Source organism: Dromiciops gliroides, chromosome 1 (assembly GCF_019393635.1).
Source record: "Dromiciops gliroides isolate mDroGli1 chromosome 1, mDroGli1.pri, whole genome shotgun sequence".
Lineage (NCBI taxonomy): Eukaryota > Metazoa > Chordata > Mammalia > Microbiotheria > Microbiotheriidae > Dromiciops > Dromiciops gliroides.
Window position 1 is genome coordinate 736,858,982 of NC_057861.1, and position 27,179 is coordinate 736,886,160.

At 38.0% G+C, this 27,179-nt stretch overlaps 1 protein-coding gene across 24 annotated transcripts in view; it reads left to right on the forward strand.

Moving 5' to 3' along the window:
* CADPS (calcium dependent secretion activator) overlaps window positions 1-27,179 on the forward strand; it is a 555,724-nt gene that overhangs the window by 82,285 nt on the left and 446,260 nt on the right. For all 24 annotated transcript variants that reach the window (XM_043978805.1, XM_043978803.1, XM_043978804.1 and 21 more), the window contains exon 2: window positions 26,642-26,755. In XM_043978805.1, coding sequence (XP_043834740.1) covers window positions 26,642-26,755 — 114 coding nt within the window. The remainder of the gene's footprint in view (window positions 1-26,641; window positions 26,756-27,179) is intronic.

Here is a 27,179-nt window from a genome sequence, read left to right on the forward strand (position 1 = left end):
TCTTGGCAGACATATGGGAGTGGTTTGCCATTTTATTCTCCAGCTCATTTTTTTCAGATGAGGAACAAAGGAAAACAGGGTTAAATGACTTGCCCAGGGTCACACAGCTAGTAAGTGTTTGAGGCCATATTTGAACTCAGGAAATAATTCTTCCTGACTCGAGACCCAGCTCTCTATTCATTGTAACAGCTAGCTGCCCCTAAGCACCTTAAGTTGCATATTTCCTAAGAATACTTTAGTATAAATCAGCCATGGTGCTGTTTCTTGGCTGTGTTTCTTAAAAATGGGTGGAAATGCATGGACCTACTTAAATTATGTGTGGGAAATACATCAATAATTTTGTAATTGAGTGATCACTAGATTATGATTAGTCAGGTTATCTCATATGATTTGCTGTTGCTATTTAGACCCATGATTTAATTGATTTAGAGAACTCCTTCCATGAGTTTAAGTCAATGAAATCTGCAACTTGAAATCATATGGAGTTGCCCAAGGCACTGAGATGTTAGATGACTTGCTCATAGACACGTGGCTAAAATGTGTTGGATGTGGTACTCAAGCCCAGATCTCACTGACTTTTAAGCTGGTCCACTATTCACTCTACCATATGCTTCCTCTCTTCTCTATTATCATTTCTATCCCAAATCAAAAAGTAAATAGAATCGATTATTGATTCCTTAGTAACTAAAATCAAAGGTAACATGTATCTGAATGTTTTGCTCACTAAATTGAGAATTTTATAAAATTATTTTTAATTGAACATTCAGAGGCAGTGTAGCACCACTTAAGAAGACTATTCTGGAGCTAGAAGACTTGGGTTCACCTCTTCTTTCTGTTTGAAGTTAGGGATTCCACTTCATTAACTCTGTTTCTTCATTTATAAAAGTAAAAGATCAGGTTTGGTGACCATTAGCATCTCTCATCTAAGTGAGTTCAAATGTAACCTTAGACACTTAATAAGCTGTGTTACTCTGGGAAAGTCACTCTGATATGGGATGGCAATAACTGTCTTTCCTTTCCCTATTGAAGAGATACCTCCATGTTGCTCTCCCTGTGGTCACACTATTGCAATAAAACTTGGGAAACTGAGTCACTGAGTCTTGTAATTCTTTTGGGATGATTCACAATCTATCTGATCAATTAATGCCATCCCACATCAACTTAACCCTTTTTGCCTCAGTTTCCTCATCTGTAAAAGTGAGCTGGAGAAGGAAATGGAAAACCACTCCAGTATCTTTGCCAACCCCTCCCCCAAAAAAAAAACAACAACCCATAAACGAAGTCACAAAGAGTCAGACACAAGGCAATGACTGAACAGCAGCAACAACGACATCTCTTTCACTTCTAAAATTCTATAAGCCAACATTTTGTTATAAGATCCCTTTCAGCTTTAACATTCTGTCATTTAACATTCTGCCTTCAAAGACCACTTTCAAGTTTAACATTTTATGCCCTAACATTCTGTTCTAAGGTCTTTCCTTTAGCTCTAACATTTTATGATCTAACATTGTGTGTTCTGAGACTCTTTCAGCTCTAACATTCTATGATCTCACATTCTGCCTTCAAAAATCCCTTTCAGGTATAAAATTCCATGCTCTGGCATTGTGTGTTCCAAGTTTCCCATGTCAGCTATGACATTCTGTGTTCTAATATTGTCAGTCCTAGCTCTCAAATTTGATGTTTTGATATTTTATCTACCAAAGTCCCCTTTAACTGTGATAGTCTATGTTTGAAGGGTTTTCCATTCTTTCTCTAGATGCCTGATTCGAGGATCTTTGAAAGTTGTATTATTGTTACTGTAACTGATTGATAGTACTAAAGTCAAACACTATTACCATATAATTTTTCTTGTCATGATAAAATAAGTACTAGAGAGAAAATTAGAGAGAGACAGAAACAGAGAGAGAGAGACAGACAGATGGAGAACTGGCAACACCAATGAAACTTAACCAATCTTATGATCTTACAAGTGAGAAAGCTAAGACCAAGAACTTTGAAGTGTTTTACTTGAGGTGATATTGTTAATAAGGGCCAGAATTAGTTTTTGGAGTCCTCTAGTTACAAATTCACATCTTTATTTTTTTTCATCCTCAGCAGGGAACCTTTACAACTCTTTAAGTAGTTTAGCTTGTCGTTCAATTTGCTGATTTGGCTGGGTTGTAAAATATTTATGGAGCCCATTATATTTGAATGGGAAATCATTTCCTGTCTAAGTTCAAGCTAGTCTTGGAGCTTACCAACTGGAGCCAGGGAATAAAAGCTCCCAATCATAGTTGATTCTGGGTCGTTATTGTCTTCAGTATCTTTGTAACATCAATATTTCTTTTTCTTCGACAATGTCCTTGTTGACCGAACCACTGCCTGAACAGTGGAAAAGGCCTCATATTCAGAATTAAAATTTAATTTGAGTCAATAAACATATATTAAGCCCCTACTGTGTGCAAGGCACTGTGATAGATGGTCAAGTTACAAATACAAAACCAAAAGAACTCCTTCAAATACCTTACATTGTATGAAAGAACACTTACAATCTGTACACAGGTAAGCAAATCCAAGGCAATTTGAAGCAGAATACTAACAGCTGAGGAGTTCATGCAAGGCTTCATGCTGGAGGCAGAATCTGAGTTAATCCTTGAAGGAAGATGTGCAGACTGTGTATCATGATTAGACCCATTTCCTCCAATAGATGAATCTGACCCAACATGGAAGACTTCCTCCCAAAGATAATTCTTATGGTAAAATGTTGCCCCAAACAAGCCTGGAACTCTAGGAACAAGTTGTTGAAATGGGGAAAGCATTATCTGTGGAGACTGAAAGCAAGGATTCATATCCCATCCCTCTTCAAAGATCTCCCACCTCAACTCTCTTTCTCCTTGAGTCCATCTTTCATGCTGCTGCCAGATTCACCTTCTTTCTGCATGGATCAAGTAGCAATATTCTTCTAATAAAAAAATCTTAAGTGTTTCCCTATTGCCTACAGAGAACATTTTGAATTCTGTTTCACTGCTCAAAGGCTTCTACAACATGGCATCTCCCCTATTTAACAGTGTCTTATATTGCTCCTACTCTCCTTTATGCTCTACCCAGACTGGACTAACTCTAATGCAAACCTACTCTTGCTTTTCCTGTTTCTCAGGCTGCTTCCTTCTCCTAGAATTCTTTTTTCCCCTGAGTTACCTGCTGAATTCCTAACCTTGAATACATAACCCAAATGCTCCCTCTTCTATGATGCCTTCTCTGATCTCCTTAAGAATATCCTCTGCTTCACATAGTACCAGGTCTTGTACCCATCTAATGTGCTGGCTACATGACAATATGGGGGGAAAGCACATGGGTCCTTAGGATTCCTCCATAAAGAATTATACTCTTGAGCAAGTCTTATTTAGGAATAAAAGAACAAGTTTATTGGGGTAGAAGAGAAACTGCCCGGGAGGAAGATTTAAAACACTTTCCTCCATGACTAGCCTGGGAAGCTCCCTTTTATAGGGCTAAGATGGTGTGGGTAAAATATCCCTTATTGGGAGTTGAAAGTAGTCTAGTGGTGGGTTGGGGTAGTTTGATGATGGGTCGTGGGCAATCTGGTGATGGGCGGTAACTTTGTCCTGGTGGGTAGCAAGCAGTCTGCTGGTTGGCGATTTCTTTGTCCCTTCCCGGTGCAGCCATGCCTAACAGGATTACCTCATTGAGGAGTTGAGGAGGACTGGAATGCAAGGTGGTGGTCCTTGAACTAGCTTAGTTGGACTTGGTGCTGCCTATGTCTTTTGGGTGTACCTGTCCTTTGGTTAAACTCAAGGAGAAGGTTCCTTGATCTCAAGGGAAAACTCCTGGGGTTTCAAGGAAAAAAGTTCATTGACTTCCCCAAACAACTTCTGGGGTAACCAGAGCCCATAATCCTCCCATAACAATGACATGTGATACTGTCATTACATATGCACATCCTCCCTTCTCATTAGACCATAAAATCCACAAGGGCAGGGGACTTATTATCTCAATGTTGTATTTTCCCTAACTCTCAGTAGAGTGCTGCACATTTAGGAGTCACTTAGTAAATGATTATTTATTTGAGTTGAATTCATGTTGGAACTAAGTCTCTCCTCAAAGGGGCTTGCCATTTTTTCTGGTCCAAGGTCCCAGGCATCATAATTACTGTCACTACATAGGATCACGGATTGAGAAGTAAAAAGGACCCGAAAGATCATTGAGTCCAGCCCCTCCATTTTGTAGACTAGGAAGCTGGAACCCATGTGACTTGTCTAAGATCATACTTGTAGTAACAGAGCCTTAATATAAACCCAGGTCTTGGGACCTCAGCTCAGAATAGAAATCAGATAATAGATCATAACTTTTTGTCTTTGCATCCCCAGCACCAAACAGTATAGGTAAATAATAAATGATTGTTGATGGATTGCCTTGTTTATTAAAAAAATCTTCCAAACACTTTGTGAAGTAGGTATTATTATTTTTTGCATCTCATTGCTGAAGAAACTGAGTCTTAGAGAGCATAAGCAACTTTCCCAGGGACACAAGGCTGATGACTTTCTGAAAGAGGGTTTGAACACAGGTCTTTCAGTTTCAACATCCAGGGCTCTTTTCACTATGCAATAGCATAGTGAAATCTCTATTATCATAGTGACAATCTCTCCAGATTATCTAGACTACCTCATCACCAACCATTGTGGATAACACAGATTTAGTGAAACAAACTAGAGTGGAAATGAATGGTTCTTTTGTTTCTCACCTTTGCTTTTCAAAAATCATTGACCTTCAGTTTCTGGGTTAACAGTGGGTCTAAAAAATAACAATGACTATATAATTTTTCAGTTTTCTCAACTAAATGATCTCAGCCAGTGAGTGTGTTCTTCCAGCTTCCTATAAAGCATTTTCATTGGCCTTGGGGATCAATTTGGTCAACATTTTATTCAACATAAAATTTCTTTCTATAGCTTTTATATGCAAATGACTCCCAAAACAGTTCGAAGAAGTCTATGGAACTCTCAAATTGGATGCTGGGCTATTGCTTCATGTTTTGAAAGGACAGCAAAATAGTTTGCTATTGCTTACTTCCCTGATGACAAATCAGCCCCATGTTATAAATGAATTTCCTAATATTGGTGATTGGGGCCCCTGTTTTCCACAAATATTTTTATTATCAATTAAAGTTCACTTCATATTAATATCTCTATGGAGTAAGCAGTGCAGGTATTACCCTTGCCAACTTCAGATGAAGAAACTATAGTTCAGAGAGGTCAAGGGATTTGCCTATAGTCATACAGCTCAAGAAACCAAGGTCTTCACTGCACCATACTGCCAGTCAGATCTTATATTCCCCATTGACAAAGGTTTCCAGTATCATCATAATTATTTTTTTTAATTTATGGAGTAAAACAATCATTTCCATAATATCATCCAATAAAAGATGATTGTACATGAAACCACAAATTCACTATGTACAACTTGCCGTTCCTTTTAAATACACAATAAAGTGATCTTGTAAATTTGCTTCCCCCCCTTTTCTTTCTTCTCTTCCCCCTCCCTGCCTCAGAGATAATTAAGTTAAGAAATCTTCTGGGAATGAAATTTTTTATAACAAAGTTGATTTTGTTAAAGTTTCATGAAAATGTCAACCTGGATCATGGTTAAGTGGTAGAATTCTGTTTGCTATGTTATTTGATTAATATTTAATTGATAGTTTTCAATTAATAAACATTTATTTTTCTCTCACTTCTATTCTATCCATTTTAAAGAAAGAAATGAAAAAGAAAATATTTGTAATAAATAATTACAGTCAGGCCAAACAAATTCCCACATAGGCCATGTCTGAAAAATATGACTCATTCTTTATCTTGAGTCCTTCACTTCTTTGTCAGGAGGTTGGCAGGGACACAGCTAAGGTAAGAATCAAGTCTTTGGCCCATTGTGTCAAATATATGAGGGTTGAGTAGCATCCTCCCTCCTTGGCTACCAGCCCTGTGCCTTGAAGGCTACTTTGGTAGCTATGCTGAGATGTGCTACAAAGTTTCTGCCCTCCTCAATTCCACTACTATGCTCAACAACCCTCCCCCACCCCATCTCTGCCCAGAGCAGGGCTTTTTATAATTTTATTATGAGCCTCTTTGACAGTCTAATGAAATCTCTAGACCTCTTTTCAGAATATTGTTTGTAAATACATAAAAAATACATAGGATTACAAAGGAAATGATCTATATTAAAATAGGTTTATCAAAGTGTATTTTAAAAAACACAAGTTCACTGACCCCAGGTTGAGAAACTTTGTCCTATAAAAGATAGGAAAAGTTAATATTACAAGGATTATGGAATTATCAATGTTGGAGGAGTTATGGGAAGATAAGAACACTAGTGCATTGTTGGTGTAGCTGTAGAATGATACAGCCATTGTAGAAAGCTATTTGGAATCAGGCAAATAAAGCGACTAAAATTTCCATACCCTTCATTTCAGGGATTACACTATCAGATTTATGTCCCAAGGAAATAACTTTCACTGAATTGGATTTAAGTGAGGCAGGGCTGTGCAAGTTCACCAACCTCACTCTCTCCTCCAGAGCTATCTGGGTCCAGTGGCCATATATATATATATATATATATATATATATATATATATATATATATATATATATATATATATATATATATATATATATATCAGCATGACTGAAGATGGCCCTGGATGTTTTTAAGACAATTGGGGCAATTGGGGTTAAGTGACTTGCCCAGGGTCACTGTCTGATGTGAGATTTTAACTCAGGTCCTCTTGACTCCAGGGCCAGTGAGTGCTCTATCCACTGCACTACCTAGCTGCCCCCAAAAGAGATTATTGATTAAACAAAAGAAAGTCACCATACATACCAAAATATTTATAACAGCAAGTTTAGTGATAAAGAACTTGAAACAAAGTAATTGTCCATTGTTTGGGAAATAGCTAAACATGTGGTGGTGTATGATTGTCATGGAATATTACTGCACTGTAAGAAAGGCTTACATGAAATAATGCAGAGCAAAGTAAGCATAGCCAAGATCAAAGAAAATACATTGACTACAGCAATAGAAATGGAAATCACACCCATAAAATAATAAAAATAAATGTTGCAAAATGACTAAGAATGAACGTGATCTCATAGTAGAGATATGAGAAAACATTTCCCCTCCTTTCTTTGAGGAGGTGGGAGGTCCACACTGGAGCATTGCACATGTATTTCACATTTTATTGACATGCTGATTATTTTTTTCTTCTTCCTCTCTTTTTTTTCCTTTATTCTTTGCTTTATAGGCTGATTTCTTTAGGGAAGAGGAAAGAAGAGATCCTGGGAGAAATGTGTACAAAAAATTTGATAAAAAATAAAAGATCTCAATAAAAATTGATTAAAAAAAAAAGCCCTATCCTCTAAGGTGCCCAAATTGATAGCACCTGACCAAAGACAATCAATTATTTGTTCTGCTTCCCTCTCACATTTTGTTTGTTACCTTAACGAGGTGCTGAGTTTAAAAAAAAGATGTTGGCTTTTGGCTTCTTCACTTGATATTCTACCATAAGGAAATAAACTACACTATTGATGCTTTTGTTGCAGCATTTTTAATTTGTGGCAGACTTTAACACTTGGAACATGCTGAGGCCCTGTAACAAGGACACATTTTTTAAGAAAAAAAAACAGATTACTTGGGTAGCAGAGTTGTTCAATCATATCTATTTATGACGCTGTGTACCATATTATCCATAGGGTTTTCTTGGCAAAGATACTAGAGTGGTTTGTCATTTCTTTCTCTAGTGGATTAAGGCAAATGGAAGTTTTATGACTTGCCTAGGTAACATAGCTAATAAGTGTCTGAGGCTGGATATGAACTCAGGTCTTTCTGACTCCAAGACCAGTGTTTTATCCATTGAACCACACTGCTGTCTCCTAAGCAGAGTTTGAATAAGTTTCTCAAAGTCACACAGCAAGTAAATATCTAAAGCTGGATTTGAACTCATGTATTCCTAACTCTGGGGCCAGTGCTCTATCCACTTGGCCATCTTGCCATAGAATTATCATGGAATATGTTAATAAATAGAAAGATGCTATCCTGAATTTAGAAATTGAATCAGTTTCTACACACTGAAGTAACATGACAACCCTAACTTCTTTGAGGGCTTCCAGATCACAGTGTGGGTTTAAATTGTTCAGTTATTGCTACAACTAATTGTGTGTCTGCTTCTCTCTCTCTCTATAAAATGTGCCAACCTTATATAATGAGCTAATGATAAACTCAATGAAGGCAGGAGAGTGTCCCTTTCCTCCCCAACTAGGAGACAGTGTGACAGAGAGAAAACAATCATAGGCACTGGTATGAGAAGACTTGGTTCACATTCAACTCCTTATGTTTACTACTCATCCTGAGTAGTTTTTCTCATCCATGATGGGAGAGGCCTGGACAAGATGAATGCTGAGGTTCCTTGTAGTTTCATTGAGTTGTGTTTTGGTGTGGGCCCTAGAACATAGTTGGTGTGCTATGTAATAAATACTGGATTCATTGATCATTTGAAGTGGAGCTGAGTAATTTCCTGAGGATCCTAGAGATTTGAAGGATGTCAGAGGGTATCTGCCTATTATACTACATAAGGTTCTCCTAGCCAATGGCTCCATTAACTGCATCTTCCCTTAAATCCCAGTAGTAAAAATCCTTGGGAAACCTCCAAATTACATTCTGCTTGCTTTGCAGACTAGAGAGTAGCAAACAAACCATGAGATTGTTCTGCTGTTAAGTGAAACATGGAAGAAAGAAACTCATGTTGAAGGCCACAAGACGTGTCAGATAACTAGGAATTTTTGTGCAGGGAGCAAGCAATGAGCAGAATGGGAGGGTGGTGGTGAGTGAATGGCTTACTACTACCAAGAAGAAGCATGACTTTGGAAAATGGGAAGTTTTTACTCTGCTGAAGGGGGTGGAAGTGTGTCCTGGGGTCATACTTGAAGCATTCTCAAAATTTTCTTTCCTGGAACAAAACCCCAGAGCTGCATTTACAGTTTAGAAGTGGGTGGATAGCAATGAAAAAGGAAACTGGTTAGCTAATGAATAGCCCAATGTTAGCCTTTATCTATTTCCAGTAGCCAAAAGACAGTTCAGATCTAAGAAATGCCTGGGGACTCTGATGACAGATGAAAGAGCTGTTATACTTGCATAGCGCTTGGTTTCCAGTGGTTTTCTAGGTTGGAAGCATTAGTTGACTATCACTGTACCGTGAACTGGATGAAGGGATTGGTGGGTTAGCTTGGGTAGCTAACCACAATGCAGAATAACATGGTTTTTATGGGGAAAGTCATTGGGATATGTAGGTGAATTTTGAATGAACTTGGAGCCAGAGGCACTTCAAAATGGGGAACTGGTCGCATGGTGTTCTGTACCCAAAAAATCACTTATAAAATGGTGACAGTATTGTATAATATCCTCTGTATATTAGAAGTAAATAATGATGAGATTTTTTTCCCCATAAAAGAGGTTAAATCATAGCTCCAAGATTTTCAGACAAGATTACAAAATGTATCATCAGGGTTTGAAAATTAGAATTGGCTATATACAACAAGTACTACAGAGTGATGGATAGACCCACCTTAAAAGCACCAATGAAATCAATTAAAGGTTCAGTACTGTTGTTTTAAGGACCCTCAGAAATGGTTGAAAGATTTTATCTTCTTTGCATGTAAAGGTTAATTTGCAGTATGCCCCTTGGTCCTAGGAGAGTGGCTAACACTCCATAGGAGTAGGATGGTAGAAGCAATTCCAGTAAACAAGTCATCGGATTGGATGCACACTGGCAACCCTATTATTTAGAGAGTTAATGTCTAGTGGGACAGTTTCCATAGCAACCACCCATGCTGTATTAATTTTACCACCTTAGCACAAGCAGTTAAGAGTGAAAGCAAATGGATTAACATTGTAGCATTTACATTTTTTAAAAAGAGTAACCTTGGGCCTGCTTCCTCATTCATTACAATAAGACCTTATAAACGAGTGAGTTCCAGTCCTAAATCTGGATTTTGCTTTTAATGGTAATGGAGATTGGGAGTAACTTTCCATGATCCATTGACTTCCCATTATTCCCATGGTGAAGTCTGTGCTAACTTCAACTCTGTCTGTTCCTGGTTTTCATTAAGTAGAGTTTGGAGGTAGGGAGAAGTAATTGAAGGCAGTCACTAATGTTTAACAAGCTCAGTTTGAGAGGAAAGGAAAAAAACTACAACCTTAAAAAGTCCACAAGGTCAACCTGTGCTAATTCAAGTCAATTCACTTTTTAAAAAGTGATTTTTCAAAGATTTGCATTTTATACACATTAAAGAATGAAATACCATGGGAAAAAATTCCAAACTCTAGACATATTGTTTCCCCCCAGTAGAAGCAATAAATCAGTCAATAAGCACTTAATAGCTGCCTACTGTATGTCAGGCACTGAACCTAGGACCTGAAAATTGAAATCAAAACATAAGAAAACACAATTTAAATTCCTTGAAGGCCAGAATCATTTTGTCTTCATAGCCCTTATACCCAGAACAGTGCCTGGCCCAGAGTAGGTGTTTAATAAATATTCACGTAAGTGAATTGACTCCTCATTCTGGTTAGTCTGGTTCATGTTAGATAATTGATATGTTTGGGGAAATCTGCAGGAACTTCTCACCCTTCAGTGTCATTAATAAAATTTCCAAAATAATTTATAGAAATACCTGATATTTATGTCTTACTTTAAAGTTGGCAAAGGATGTCATTTCTTTTGAGCTTCATAGGCATACCTACAATAGGCCATTATAGTTACTTATCTCCATTTTACAGATGTGGAGACTGAGACAGGGAAAGTAAATGACTTGCCCAGTTAGTAAGTTCTACCAACATGGCCACACTGCCTCAAAGGCATGTCTGTGGCTCTTAGTGCTCAGCTTGGGGATCTCTTCATAAACACACTGATAGGATTCGAAGCCCACTATTGCAATTACAGAATGAATGCCAGCTACCATATAGGCATGCCTGTTTATTCAATTACCCAGACAATAACAGAACATCAGATTCCCAGTGGATCATATATACTCTAAGCTCTTCTATGAAAGATATCTGTTTCTGAAACATTACCTGTTTCATCTCTTTACTACTATTACTACCACCAGCACCACCACAACCACACCCACAACCACCACTACTACAAAGGAGAATGAGAAGGAGGAGGAGGAGGGGGAGGAGGAGGAGGGGGAGGAGGAGGACAAAGAGGAGAAGGAAAAAGAGAAGGAGAAGGAGAAGGAAAAGGAGGAGCAGGAAAAGGAGGAGGAGAAGAAGGAGAAGGAAAAGAAGGAGCAGGAAAAGGAGGAGAAAGAGAAGGAGAAGAAGGAGAAGAAGAAGGAAAGGAAGGAGAAGAAGGACAAGGAAAAGGAGGAGAAGGAGAAGGAAAAGGAGGAGCAGGAAAATGAGGAGAAGGAGAAGGAGAAGAAGAAGAAGGAAAGGAAGGAGAAGAAGGAGAAGGAAAAGGAGGAGAAGAAGGAGAAGGAAAAGGAGGAGAAGAAGGAGAAGGAAAAAGAGGAGAAGGAAAGGAAGGAGAAGTAAAAGAAAGAACAGGAAAAGGAGGAGCAGGAAAAGGAGGAGAAGAAGGAGAAGAAGGAGAAGAAGGAGAAGAAGGAGAAGGAGGAAAAGAAGAAGGAGAAGAAGAAGCAGTAGAAGAAGAAGAAGGAGAAGAAGAAGAAGGAGAAGACATTTTGTTGCTGTTGTTGTTAGTTGTTTCAGCCACATCCAATTCTTCTTGGCCCAATTTGGGGTTTCCTTGGCAAAGATACTGGAGAGGTTTGCCATTTCCTTACCCAGAATCATACAGCTACTAAATATCTGGGGCAAGATTTGAACTCAAATCTATCCTGATTGAAGGCCTGCCATTCTCTCTACTGAGTCACCTAGATGCCCTATCACACTTAAAAGGTGTATGATTTAGACTAGTACAGGTCCTCAACACCCCCACCACACTTTCCCCCTCCCCAGCTCTGGGTAGTTGTAATGTGCCACTTTTGAAAAAATCATCAAGATCTACATGAAATAAAAATACAAAAGTTGGACAAATGTTTTGAAGGCCTGTCTCCATGCACTCACCCCCATTCCCAATATTTGGCACCCTCTCCTTAGCCATCTAAACATCCTATGACATGACTCAAAGAAACCTCCTTTCTAAAACACCCTTTAGCAAACTAAAGCACCTCACCTCTTCCAGGCCTCTGCTTGCTCAATCTGTAAAATGAGGGCTTTGGACTAGCTGCTTCTGAAATATCTTCCAGCCCTTTATCTAAGATCCTGTGACTCTGGGCAAGTTGTACAGTCTCCCTAGACTTCATTTTAATCATTTGTTGGACAAAATGATGTCTGATATGCTGTCCAGCTTTAGACCTAGGAGTGATCTCATGAATCTGTAATCCTACCCCCTATCAAAACCCCCTCCCCTCAAAAAAAAATATTTAGGAATGAGTTTGAGTGAAATCCTTCTTCACTTTGTGATGGGAATTGCTGTTAGATCATTAACCCTTTGGGCAGTATTTGCATTTTATAAGGTTCTTGGGTTGACATCTTTTTGGGCAAATAGCTAAGCAATAGAATTTCATGGAGTGTAGCAAATAGCAGTGAGCCATTGCAGACACTGATGAGGCAAATGTTTTTTAGGCAAAAGAGTTTAGTTCTTAATCTCCCTACCTTTGTGAATACCACTTCCTTTCATACTTCCACATGAAATTAAAATGGTAATGCAATATCAGTCACAATGCCTTTTTTTTTTCCTTTGAGGAAATGTTGACTTAGAAGCTGTATCTCTATTTAATAGACTGTCAGAGCTTGGTAGGCCAATCTATCCAAATTCACATGGTTTGTTTGTTTGTTTGTTTTGTGTTTTTGCTGGGCAATGAGGACTAAGTGATTTGCCTGGGGCCACTCAGCTAGTAAGTGTCAAGAGTCTGAGACCAGATTTGAGCTCTGGTCCTATTGAATTCAGGGCCAGTGCTTTATCCACTGTGCCACCTAGCTGCCCCCTCTTCCTGGAAAATTCTGAAGACAGGAAACTCACAATGGTCTGAGGTAGGCCATTCTTCTTCTAGAAAGCTCTCAGGGTTGTGAATGGGGGATTTCCCCCTTCACTTTAAGTGTAAACTCACATTTTCTTCAATTTTTATCCATTGATTCTGCCCTCTGGGGCAAGGCAGAACAAATCTAATCTCTCCCTCAAAGGAGAGTTCTCTACATACTTTTAGAAACCTATAATTTGCCACCATCTTCTCTTCTCCAGGATCAACAACCCTAGTAACTTCCATCAGTATTCATAGGAAATAAACTACAGGCTCATCACCATTCTGTTTGCCTTTATTTCCCCTAAAATGTGGGATGCACACCTGAAAAGAGGCTTTGCCTTTGGCCTGCCCAGAGCTGCTTACAGCAGGCTCAGCTCCCCAGAGGCAGAATGTCCAGGATTAGTGAGAAATTTCTCAATGGATAACTGGCAATTAAGTCCAAGAACTGACCTGGAAGCAAATCCTCCTTGCAATGCACATATAATGGTGCTATTTTGATCAAACAATCAGAAAAAGAAGGTGAAGAAGGGGAATAACATTACTTATTCTTACTGTGAATTACTTCTCTCCATAAACAGTCCTATCAGGGTGTTTTTTTAGATTCAACTAGGCCTTGTCATCAGTTTTTATGATCCTCATGGAGAAATTAACTCAACAGGTTCTTTTTAAGCACTGGGCTTCATTTATTAGATCTAGCTATTGTATTCCTCTCCCACCCCCACCCCATTAAAATACAAACCCTCTGACATCAAGGATTGTTTATTTGATTTGCTTCTGTGCACCCAGTGTCTAATAGGAGAGGAGACCTCGCCCAAAGGATCTGCTTAATGCCTGATGAATAATAAATTGGATTGGGGGGGGAGGGGGGGTGTCACACTAATAAAGGTCTTTCCAAGAAGGTGGTTAAAAACTCTAAAATAAATTACATCCATCGTATTATCCTGCTGGGTGAGTGGGGCATTGGTTCAGTGAAAGTTTCTAAGGGTAGTTTTCAACATTCATTTTCATAAGATTTAGAGTTCCAAATTTTTTTCCGTCCCTCCCTCCCAGCAACCAGGTTGTATATGTACAATCCACAAGTGTTCTTTTTATCAGTTCTTTCTATGGGGGTAAATAGTAAGCTTCATCTTTAGTCTCTTGGGATTGTCTTGGATCACTGTATTGCTGAGAGTAGTTAAGTCATTCACAATTGCTCATTGAACAATATTGCTGTCACTATGCACAATGTCTTTCCAGTTCTGCTCACTTCACCATATATCAGTTCATGAGTCTTTCCAGTTTTTTCTGGGATCATCCTGTTTGTCATTTCCTATAGCACAATACCTTTCCACTACAATCCTCTACCACCACAGCTTTTTCCATCATTCCTCAATTGATGGACATTCCACAAAGAGTTGCTATAAATATTATTTTGTACAATTTTCCCCCCTTTTCTCTTTTTCATGATTACTATTAACTGTTTCCCTTCCATCCTATTCCCTTCCCCATGATATTTATTCTATTATCTATCTTCTTTCATCCTATCCCTCTTCAAAAGGGATTTGCTTCTGTCTGTCTCCTCCCCAAATCTGCCCTTCTTTCTTTTGCCCCTCTCTCTTTATCTCCTTCCCCTCCTATTTTCCTGCAAGTTTAGAGAGACAACACCACCCAATTGAGTATTTATGTTATTCCCTCCTTGAGCCAATTCTGATGAGTGTTAGGCTCATTTATTGCCCAGATTAAATAGATTACTCCACATAGTTGGGTGTGTGTGTTAATCCCTCCTTGAGGCAACTCTGATGAGTTTAAGGTCTTTGAGCCTTTTCTGATGAGTGCAAAATTCATTTACTGCCCTGCTCCTCCCCCATCTCTTTCCTCACTCCATAAGCCCTTTCCAGTTTTTTTCATGTAGGATTTCATCTCTGTCCTTCCCTCCCCCAGGGCATTCCCCTCACCCCTCAATTTAACTCTAAAGATGTCATCATGGGGCAGCTAGGTGACACAGTGGACAAAGCATCCACCCTTGACCCAGGGGGATCCCAGCCAAAACCCAGCCTCAGACACAAGACAGTCACCCACTGCATGACCCCAGGTATGTCCCCCAACTCCAAATTTTTTATTGTTCTCGAGGGTCTTATATTTGTAAGTTAAATTTGCCATTCAGTTCAGGTCTTTTCATCATAAATAACTGCAAGTCCTCTTTTTTTCATTAAAGTCCCATTTTTTCCTCTGAAAGATCATGGACATTTTTGCTGAGCATAGGTAGGTGATTCTTGGTTGTAATCCCAATTCCTTTGCCTTCTGGAATATCATAATCCATGCCCTCTGGTCCTTTAATGTAGAAGCTGCTGGATCTTATCCTATCCTGACTGAGGCTCCACAGTGCTGGAATTCTTTATTTTTTTTTTCTTTTTGGCAGCTTGCAATATTTTCTCCTTGACCTGAGAGCTCTGAAATTTGGCTATAATATTCCTAGGAGTTTTCCTTTTGGGATCTCTTTCTGGAGGTGATCAGTGGATTCTTTCAATTTCAATTTTACCTTCTGCTTCTAGAATATCAGGGCAATTTTCCCTGACAATTTCATGGAAGATGGTGTCTAAGGTCTTTCCTTGATCATGGTTTTCAGGTGGACCAATAATTTTCAAATTATCTCTCCTGGACCTATTTTCCAGGTCAGCAGTTTTTCCCAGAAGATATTTCACATTGCCCTCTATTTTTTTTATTCATTTAGATTTGCTTTATTGTGTCTTGGCTTCTCATAGTCACTAGCTTCCATTTGTTCAATCCTAATTCTTAGGCAATTATTTTCATCAGAGCTTTTGCACCTCCTTTTCCATTTGGCCAATTTGACATTTCAGTGAAAGTTTCTAAATGAGAATCTGCATCTATTTCCAAATACTCAGGCTAGAGAAAAAGATGTTGTGTCATCAATAAAGGTTTATCTACATTGTTCTTATACCGTATCCTCAGTTCTCTCACCAAAAGGATTAGGCATCTCACTGATGATATCTTTGGCTTGTAGAATAAAAGGCATCAGTATGTGGAATATTGTATATAACAAAATTTTCCTTGGAGATGTTAGATTCAGAAACAAGGCATCATTTCCCCCACTGACCTAGGATAGAACACTAAAATTTTATAAGTAACATATTTTTCTCTTCCTTTAAAATTTTATTGACATCTTTTATTTTTTACATAACCTTCATTTCCCAATATATATTTTCCTTCTCTCCTACCCAAAGAGCTATCCCTTATAGCAAAAACTAGTCTCTTTTTTCACCAATTGTGAGACATGGGAAATACTTGCCCAGGACCACCCCATATGGCATGCTGCATCAAAGAAAGCACCATGTTCTATAAGCAAAACAGAATTGCAGTAGCTGAAAAGAAACACAGAAAGTGCAAATTTCATCTCTACTCCAAATGTTCATATAGACTGTACCCAACCTATGGTAGACCCTTCCAAGCTTCTATTTATCTGATTATCCATTGGCTTGAGTCAGACACACTGTACTTTAACTACAACATAGTAATCCCATTTTTGTCATCTTCAAAAATTAAAGATGACAACAATAGCAAAGAAGAAAAAAATGAGATTTTTTTTTTAATTCAGGAAAACTTGCCAACAAATCAATGGAGTATGACATTGTACACAGAGATCTACACCAATAGCACCCACACACACATCAGCAAAGAAGAGAAAGAGGTACATTTTCTCATCTTTTCTTTGAGGGCTAGCTTACTCCGTGTGTGTGTGTGTGTGTGTGTGTGTGTGTGTTTGTGTGTGTACATACACATTGTGTAAAGTAATTTGGAATTGTGCTAAAAAAAATAAGTAACTAAAATGCCCACACCCTTTGTTCCATAGAGACCACAGAAGGGAGTACTCCTCAATGATTGGTTCGACCAATTCACAGGTTCAGAAATTTTGTATTGGTGTAGCTATCTTTCCACATCCTTTCCAGTGTTGACTTTCCCTCTCTTTTGTCATCTTCACCAATTTGCTAGGTGTGAGGTCACACCTCAGAATTGTTTTGATTTGTATTCCTCTTATTATTAGTGATTTGCATCAGTCTTTAAAAGCTCTGCTAAGAGTTTCCCATACTTAAGGAATATTTGTTCATATCTTTTGAATTTAGTCAATTTTCAAAAAGAAGAAAGAGAATAAAATCTATCAGCTATAGCTTAGTGAGCTTGACTTCTATTACTGGTATAATCAATCATAAATCTAGAGCTGGAAGGGCCCTCTGAGTCCATCTAGTACAACTGCTTTATTTTACAGAAAAGGAAACTGAGGCTCAAGAAGGTTAAGGGATAATATTTGAAATACACTTTATGAACATTAAAGCACACTATAAATGCTAGCTATTATTCTAGGAAGGATAAGTAATGGGTGACCCAGAAGCAACCCCTATGTACTCTCTGGTTTTCTTTTGGATACCTGCAATAAATTCTCAAAAAGGAAAGCCTTGAACATCCAATAGCTATTTAAATGCCAGTGGTATACTTCATTCAGAGACCCCCTAGGAAGCCCATTTTCCAAAATTATTTCCAAAACGTAATTGCTAGTTTTGATATTTATATGATATTTTAAAAACATGCTACTTAGCAATGTGCCCTTAAAGTAATAAAGGTTGCATTCATTCAAAGTGTTTCTGCATCCTACAAACCCTACTTAGCTCCATCAATGGCCACTGGCCTTAAGAGTCTGACTATTTCTCATAGATTCCATTAAGGTTCCAATTCAATAAACATTTATCAAACACCTGCTATGAGCAGCACATCTGTAAAATGGAGATGGGGTAGTAGGGGGTGTCTAAGTTCAGGATCATGGGGAATGCCATGGCAACAGGAACCAATATAGTAGTAAAAAAAGAATGTTAGTAAAGCAATAGAAAAGATAAGTAAAGGGGAAATTACATTTCTAACAGCAGGGGGACAGTCCCTGATAATATCCCTGCAGAGCAAGCCAGCTGGAAGGGGAACTCCCAGAATCATAGGCTTGATCAGTGTAGAAACCTCACTGAGCTAGGTCAGAGCAGTAGGCTTTATCTGAAATTGAGTTTTCTGTCTGGAAACCAGCTCAACAATTATGTTTTTTTTTTACAACAGGTGCAAGCTCTTGGGCATTATACAACACGTACGGACAAAAAAAGGGGGGGAGGGCAATGGGGCAGAGAGTGGTTCAGGCAGAGGTCACTAAGTGTTCAAAACCAAGAGAGCTCTTTTGTTCTTCTGAATTTGCATAAATACTTTTCAGGAGAATTCCCTGTCTAGTTAAAAATAAATCTCATCAATCAGTAAGTGAGCAAGCATTTATTAAGCAGCTACTTTGTGCCAGGCACTGTCCTAAGTGCTAAAAATACAAACACACAAATAAAATAGTCTCTGCCCTCAGAGAGTTAACATTCTACACTGATATTTGATATAGGAATATTTCCCAGCTGTCTCTCTGATTATTTAGCAATAAGAACATTAAACTATTGAGAAAGGCTCTCCTTGATGATAAATTACGTTTCTGAGAGCCACAGATTGATGACAAGGTGAGCGGGAAAAGGCAGAAAGATTCATAGGAGAATTTGTCAGAGATTCATTTAATTTCTCTTCTTTACAACTTTTCTAGATAGCAATCAGCTGATTACAAATCCCTAGAAGTTGAAAACATGCCCGGAACCATATCTTTTTAACTGGAAAACAGTACGCTATGGTAAAGAGAAAGTAATAGAGATCCTCTATAAAAAAATAAATAAACAAATAAAACGATGTACCCTTCGATGTAAATGGCAAGACTACCTAAAAAGACAAGAGACAAGAAAAAGTTAGCATCATTTGATTTTTCAAACTCTCAAGTGATGATGCATTCCTGGAAGCCAATTATAGACACAGCAGTGCAACAGCAGATATTATTGTCCAGTTGTAGAAAATGTTAAAAGGAGGGGAGAAAAACATCTCTCAGAAGAAACTCCAAGTACATTTCCTCCATGGTTTACTCCTAGAATTCTTCCCTACACTTGGAATGTCACCAAGTAGCATCAGCTACTTGGAAAAGAGCTCACCTAATCACTTGCTTAAAAGAGAAGTTTTCTCTGGTAAATGAAAGGAGAGTAATTAAATAGCCAAAACCCTTGTAAAATTTCAGTGAAATCATACTTAAGGGAAACATAATTTCAACAGACAAAAAACCTCTATAGATGAACAGACATCATTACAACACCTATAAAACCAAGTGGGCAAGCATCCCCATGATACATGTCTGTGATTTCCTGCATTTCCCTTCAGACTAACATGTGGAGCTTTTGATCCTTCCCCAAAATCTTCACACCTTGCTGGGGAACACCTTTGGTTAGATGATGCCATGAGACATCTACATATGAATCTTTTTTTTTTTTTAAGTGAGGCAAATGGAGTTAAGTGACTTGCCCAGGGTCACATAGCTAGTAAGTGTTAAGTGTCTGAGGACGGATTTGAACTCAGGTACTCCTGACTCCAGGGCCGGTGCTCTATCCATTGCGCCACCTAGCTGCCCCTACATACAAATCTAATGTTTTCTTTGGTGTTTGGTAATATCGATCATTTCAGAATCAACTTCTGATTTGCATTACTTATGCATAGTTAAAGAATAGTAACTACAATTTTTGGTCCTTAGGGCAGCTGGCTAATGAGTCAGGATTTTGCTCTATGTATGTATGTGTGAGTGTGTCTGTGTGTATATGTGTGTACCTATATGAGAGAGAGAGAAGCAGACAGTGGAAGGGAAAGACAGAGGTAGAGGTACAGAAAGAAAAAGTCAGAAAGACAGACATACAGTAACAGAGAAATACCAAGACAGACAGACAGAGATGCACAGAAAGATGGTAAGGTAGTTAAGTCAGAACTTACTCTCTTCCCCAGAGAAGCCTGGTCCCTGAAATTTCCATTCTCATATGAACTTCTCTTTGTAGGGAACCACTTTCACCTTCTCAGAACAGCCTTGTCCCTAGTGGTCTGATATCATGAAGTTCCTATCCCCTTTCTACAACACCTGTACCAAGAGAAATAATACCCCCTTCCTAGAGTAACCCAAGTCCTGTCCTTGAGTACTAGAAGAGAAGGGCATGCTGTCTGGTAGTGTCCAATTTTAACTAATTAATTCTCACTAATTACATCAGGTGCTAAATGCAATTTTCTGTTCTGTAGAAGGAGTACAAGACTTACCAGTTCCTTTTCAATGTTTTCCTCTGAGGCAAAGCCCCCATTGCCCTGCCCTGGTTCTGGTTTTCTATATCTGATAATCTAAATTGTTATTCTTATGGGAAACTATAGTTTGATAGTCTTCCTTGAAGTTCCCTATTAACCATCTCCCATGCATGGCATATAACTATTGATTATTATGTCTTCATACACTTAATAGACATATTTGCAATTGGCATGACAATGTTCAAATGCAATACAATTGTCATGAAAGCTTCTGGCTACAATTTTAGAGGATCTTCATTGTTGGATCTTCTACAATTGAATTCTAGGCAGCATTCAAATGAATTGTCAGTGATAAGTTCGGTATCAAACTTTTCAATACACCTTCTTGCTGTTGTTTGTCCTTCATTCTCAAAGAGGATTATGACATAAGAGTGATGTCATGACTTGCACTGAATTGGATCTAAGTGAGGGAGGGCTGTGCAAGGTGACCAAACTCACTCTCTTCTCCAGAATCATCTGGACGGAATGGCAAGATATATTTCAGGATGATTGGAGATGGCCCTGGGTCACACAGCTAGTAAGAGTCTGAGGTGAAATTTGAACTCAGGTCCTCCTGACTCCAGGACCAGTGCTTTATCTTCTGCACCACCTAGCTGCTTCCAATACACAATGTAACATCAAACTCCAATTTGTGATTTAACGTGGTTCTTCTCTTGCCCAGAAGCATTGAGTTTTAGCCTTAAAAGATACCTTAGATCTGTAGTCCAACCCCTTTGTCTAACAACTAAGTAAACTAAAGCCCAGAGAGAACTGACTTGCTCAAGGTCACACTACAAGTCAATGATGTATCCCAAACTAGAATCTAGACCTTCCTTGAGTTTGAGATTTACATCTTTTTATTGCCATTTTTTTCTCAATCCAAAGAACCAAAGGCTTGAGGTAATGAGAAGAAAGAATAAGAGAATCAAAATAATCTGTTCATGAGTGAGGTGGCATCAAGTTGAGAAGGGGGTCATACAACTATAATGAGAGGAAAATAAATAAAAGTAAAGGGAGGGTAAGGATAGACATAAGGTCAGGGTTACTAACTTTTTTGTGCTGAGGATTGCTTTGCTAGTTTGGTGAGGCCTATGGACATTTCCCAGGACACATTTCTTCCTGACTTGAAAGAAATGCAAATTTTTTGTTAGAGGTTAATGTAAATGAAGGGGTTTGGGGGGCAGCTAGATGGCACAGTGGTTAAAGCACCGGCCCTGGATTCAGGAGTACCTGAGTTCAAATCCGGCCTCAGACACTTAACACTTACTAGCTGTGTGACCCTGGGCAAGTCACTTAACCCCCACTGCCCTGCAAAAAAAAAAAAAGTAAAAAAAAAAAAAAAGTAAATGAAGGGGTTTGTTTTGTTTTGGTTTTTTGCCTTCCAAGTTCATAGATTCCCTGAACTCTATCCATGGCTATTAAGAACCTCTGAAATGATGAGCGTGTTGATTTTTAGAAAAAAAAAAAAACATGTATAGATTTACATGAAATAATGAAGAATGAAATCAGCAGAACCAAGAAAATGTTATCTACAGCAGGAGCAACATTGTTCTAAGAACACTGACAGTCATTTTGGATATTATAAATACCCAAATTAACCACAAAGCACATATGATGAAAGATGCTCTCTACATCCCAAGAAAGAAATGATAAATTATGTACAGAATTTTATATAGATAAATATAGAGATAGAGATAGATACACACATATGCACACTTATATGCATATTGGTGTATATACACACATATATACATACATACTCACATGCACACACACACACACACACACACACACACATATATATATATATATATGAATTGATAAATGAATGGCCTTTAAGATACAGGGAAACATATACAATAAAACCATTCTTTTCTAATTACCCAAACCCCCAAGTATTATATTTAATTTTAAGAGTTTTAAGAAGAAATCCAAGGAAAACTGATACCTGTTTGCCCCACAGCCCATGTTAGTACTACCTACTTATTTGTATTAGTCATAAATTTTTAAAGGGTTTTTTTTTTTTCCTCCCTCAAGCCATGGAAATAAAACAACTTCCCTGGAATATGTTATGTAAATATATACAAAATATTGAAAGTGAAAAGAATGTTATGTAAAGAAATACAAAATGAGAAGAAAATAATTTGTTAAGATGACACAAACCTTAATTTATCAGGGGCAAAAGGTTGCAGGAGGAGAAAACTTGGATTTAGTGATGAAAAGCTATGTCAGTCTCTTGATTAATGAATAATGGATAAGCATGTGGATAACTTTGGATGGCTTTACAGAAATATAATTATATAATTTTTATTCATCTCTTGAGGCCAATCAAAAGCTCTTAAATTACTTGTTTATTTTAATCAGGTTTTCATAATGAAAATAAACAGTGTAAATTGGGAGGTGAGTTTTTTTCTTTAAATAAACCTCCTGACCAGAGTATTTTGAGCTTGTCTTATGAAAGACATGCATGGGCACCCATGGGGAAGATTTGAGGGTTGCTAGAAAACACATGTGAACCCCAACCAAAACAAATCACTATTATAATCAGGATATCAAACCCCTCTCTTACAGATAAGCTTCAACAGGTTGAAAGGAAATATCTACAGACAGAATGTTCTGGATTGCACAAGCTTATTGTTGTCTCTGTCTCAGGGAAAGTCAGTCAACTCAAGAAGCATTTATTAAGCCCCTACTAAATATCAGCCACTGTGTTAAGTTCCGGGAACAAAAATGCGAACAAAAGGGAACTTATCTGAAATACAGCTTTCTTCAAGCTAGAAAGTCTATGAGCCCAATGTTCAAGTACATTTCTCACCCAAAAAGGACTGTTTGGGGGAATGAGGTGATCTCATTGGCTAAAATCCATGAGTGTCACCCACAATTCTGGAGTTTCTGTGATCACTGTCTTGTGGTTTCTTATCTCTGAGGCCAGAATTTCAGTGCTTAATAAATGTTGATTGGATTAGATTGTATCATTCATTCTTTTTTTTGATGATTAATACCCTTGTGAAACCTTGTGATTAATATCCTTGGAAAATAGGAATGAAAGGTCCTGGACTTTCTTCACTTATCATACAGATCTTCTTGGAACTTAATGGATCCTTAAGCATAGAGAGACAAGTCAAAGCCTTAAAACAGTCTGGTGAAATATTGATCCAGGTTCAGATTAGAAACCCAAAGACCCAACACCTCTGCTAGGATTTAAAATTCTTCCATTAGAGATTCAATCTTGGTGTTAATCCCAGGACTTTTCTTTTTCATAGCATTTTCTTTTAAAAGGCCAATATTCCCTCAGAACAATTGATTAATTTGTGTGGTTGTCTCTTCAAGGGAGGAAATTAGGACTACTTAGGATACTAGATACTTTGAGTGGAAAGAAAAGGGGATTATATAAATGAGTGACAAAAGGGTTTTAAGGTTTGCAAAGTGATTTACATATAACTGTAGTTTATATATAGCTGTAGTTATCATTATCTCAGTTTTGCAGATAAGGAAATAGACTGAGAAGTTAGATGACTTGCCCAAGGTCACAGAGCTAGTTATAAACTGAAGGCAGTATTTGAACCCTAATCTTCCTGACTCCAAGGCTAAAATACCTTGCATTGTGCTGGTAATGAAATAGTAAAGAGAAATTTTAATTGTACTTGGGACTGGAATTTGTAATATATAGTTTTCCTGGGCCAGCTAGTTGGTACAGTGGATAAAGTACCAGCCCTGGATTCAGGAGAACCGGAGTTTGAATGTGGCCTCAGACACTTGATACTTGCTAGCTGTGTGATCCTGGGCAAGTCACTTAACCCTCATTGTTCTGCAGTATATATGTGTGTGTGTGTGTGTATACATATATATGTACATATATATGTATGTACATATGTACATACACATATACATATATACACACATATATATGGTTTTCCATTCATCTTTTTTTTGAGTGATACATTGACAATGGATTTCATGTTTGAACACTTCTTTTGAATTCTACAGCATCTTATAAACAAGAACTCATAAAATCTAAGGAATATACTCATTTATCATGCAGTTCATATTTTCAAAGCTTTTGGAGTGAGATGAGCAGAATCACAAATCCTTAAAATCAACAACACATTATTCAGTTCAATTCAATAAATATCTGTTATGTACCTTTTCAGGTACATAAAACTGTGCTTGGCTCAAGTAACACATAGATTGAATGTATCCTGGCCCTGATCCCAATGAATTTATAACCTAATAGAGTTGTGTTTATCTATCTATCTACACACATATATACACATACATATTTGTGTACATGTCTATATGCACACATGTACACACATGTGTGTACATATAGATGTATGCTACAGTGTATACTGTGATAAGGGCAAAAAACCATGGTAGAGACAAAATGCAATAAGAAATATGATGGAAGGAACATTCATAACTGGGAGAATCAAAGGAAGCTCCCTGGAGGAGGTGGTCCCTCTCATGTCTTAAAGAAAGGAATGGATTTCAACATATATCAGAGATGTGGAGAGAGTTTTTATAAGTTAAATTTAGAAAAACAAGGAAGGGTGTGATATGATCAGAAAACACCTAGTTATCTCACTTTGCTGAAACAAATAAGTCATTTAACAAGTAGAGAGAAATAAAGTTGGAAGGGAGGATGCCACCACATTGTGGAAGGCTTTAGATGTCAAATTAAAGAGTTTGTATCTTATCCTACATGCAATAGGGAGCCATTAAAGACTTTGAGGAGAGATGATATGGTCATATCTGTGTCTCAGGAAGCTTATTTTGTCCACTTTGTTTTGTTTTTGCAGGACAATGAGGGTTAATTGACTTGCCCAGGGTCACACAGCTAGTAAGTGTCAAGTGTCTGAGGCTGGATTTGAACTCAGGTCTCCTGAATCTAGGGCCAGTGCTTTATCCACTGTGCCATCTAGCTGCCAGGAAGCTTATTTGGAAGGCATATGAAGGATGGATTGGAAAGGCAGATCCTGGGAAAAGATGCATACAATAATCTGAGTGAAAAGTGATGAAGGTATAAATTCGAGGGGTGCTTTTTTTATTGCATAGTATAGTGAATACAGCACTGAACTTGATATCAGGAAAATGTGAATTAAAATGCTGCTTCTGATACCTCAATGATTTGCACAAGAAGATGGGGTGAATACAAGAGAGCTACAATCAATGGTTATTGAAGTGGAATCATTTGAAACTTTTCATTAGGGGATGGGAATGGGGTTGAAGGAGGGTGATGACATTAAGAAAATCAGAAGTTTTGAACCTAGGTGACTAAAAGAATAATAATTCTGTCAATCAAAATTTGAAGGTGGAAGGAGGATAAGTGTGTGTGTGTGTGTGTGTGTGTGTGTGTGTGTGTGTAGATGATAAGTTGAATTTTGTACTTGAAGAGTTTGAGGCCCCACTGTAACGTCTAAGTGGAGATGTCCCACAAGACTTTGCAAATATTGTGAGAATGATGTGAGATAGCATTGGAAGGGAATAAGTATTTACATATAGTTCACCTTGTCCTAAGCAGTGTGCTAGGTACTTTAAAAAGAGTATTTTATTTAATCCCCAAAACAACTCTGTGAGTTTGGTGCTATTATACTAATTTTACAATTGAGAAAACTGAGGCAAACAGAGATTAAATGACTTCCCCCTTGTTATATCATAAGTATCTGAGTTAGTATTTGAACCCAGGCCCTCTTAAATCCAGAGGATGAATAAATGGAAGGAAGATACATACTTAACAGAGTTCTAAGCCCACCATCATTCTACATTGGGGGAAAATGTACTTGGGGAGAAGTATGAGTGTGTGTGTGTGATTACTAACAAAATTGTGGAATGGTTACAAGCAAAAATAAGTAAGTTCAGTACTGCTATGGAGGGTGGTGAGGTCCCCATCACTGGAAGCCTTCTAGTGAAGCCTGAATGACCACTTGTTAAAGATATAACTCATGCTTTTAGTGGAGTTGGACTACATTCCCTTTGAGGTCCCTTCGGTCTGAAGTATTGTGATTTATCTTAGCTGAAATTCAATGCAAATTTGACTATTAAGAAGTCCTCCTTTATCTTGAAACTTTCATCTATCTTGTGGGTATAGATGTATCACCACCCAAATATTCAAGTATTCAATGGTGAATGTGATGATAAAAGGTTACAGTCCAGTGCAGGCCACTCCTAAGTTGGCAGCTCTGTCATTGGAAATATTTTTGTTTCACCTCAACCAGGATAAGAGGTGTATTTTAGGATGTCTGTGTCCCTTTGTTTCTACCAGGGAGGCAAGTAGTGCCTTCCAGATTGATTTGAAAAAAAAAATCTTAATTCTCAAACTTCATTCATTCTTCTCTAGAAGTTTTAATTAGTTTCTCTGTCTTCTTTGAACTATTTTCCAGATCAGCAAACAGCAGCTGCAAACAGTCAAAGACCGTTTCCAGGCCTTCCTCAATGGAGAGACTCAGATTGTGGCTGATGAAGCCTTCATGAATGCTGTTCAGAGTTACTATGAGGTAAGACCTTAGGAAACAGCTAATAAAAGTGAGGCACATTCCAGAGATCAGAGTACTGGGATGGTCGTGAGATGACAGCAGGGTGGGAGCATCTGTTTTCTTCAGAATCATTCTTTCCATGGTGAATATTCATAGTGGAAATTAACATTAATAGTTTGAGGAGAGATGACATTGTATTGGGTGTGTGTGTAGGGGGGAGGGTTGACCTTTCTGTTTGTTACTTTCAAAGAATCAAAGATAATTAAATGTGCTTTTTGCCCATTTTCCTCTGCCAAACCCTGATCAAATGAGATAATATTTGTAGAGTACTTAGCACAGTGTCTGGCACATGATACATGCTAAATAAATGCTTGTTCTCTACCCTTCTCCCAGTGCCCTATTCTTTGTGTCCACATACATGCACCCATGTACGTGGAAATAATGA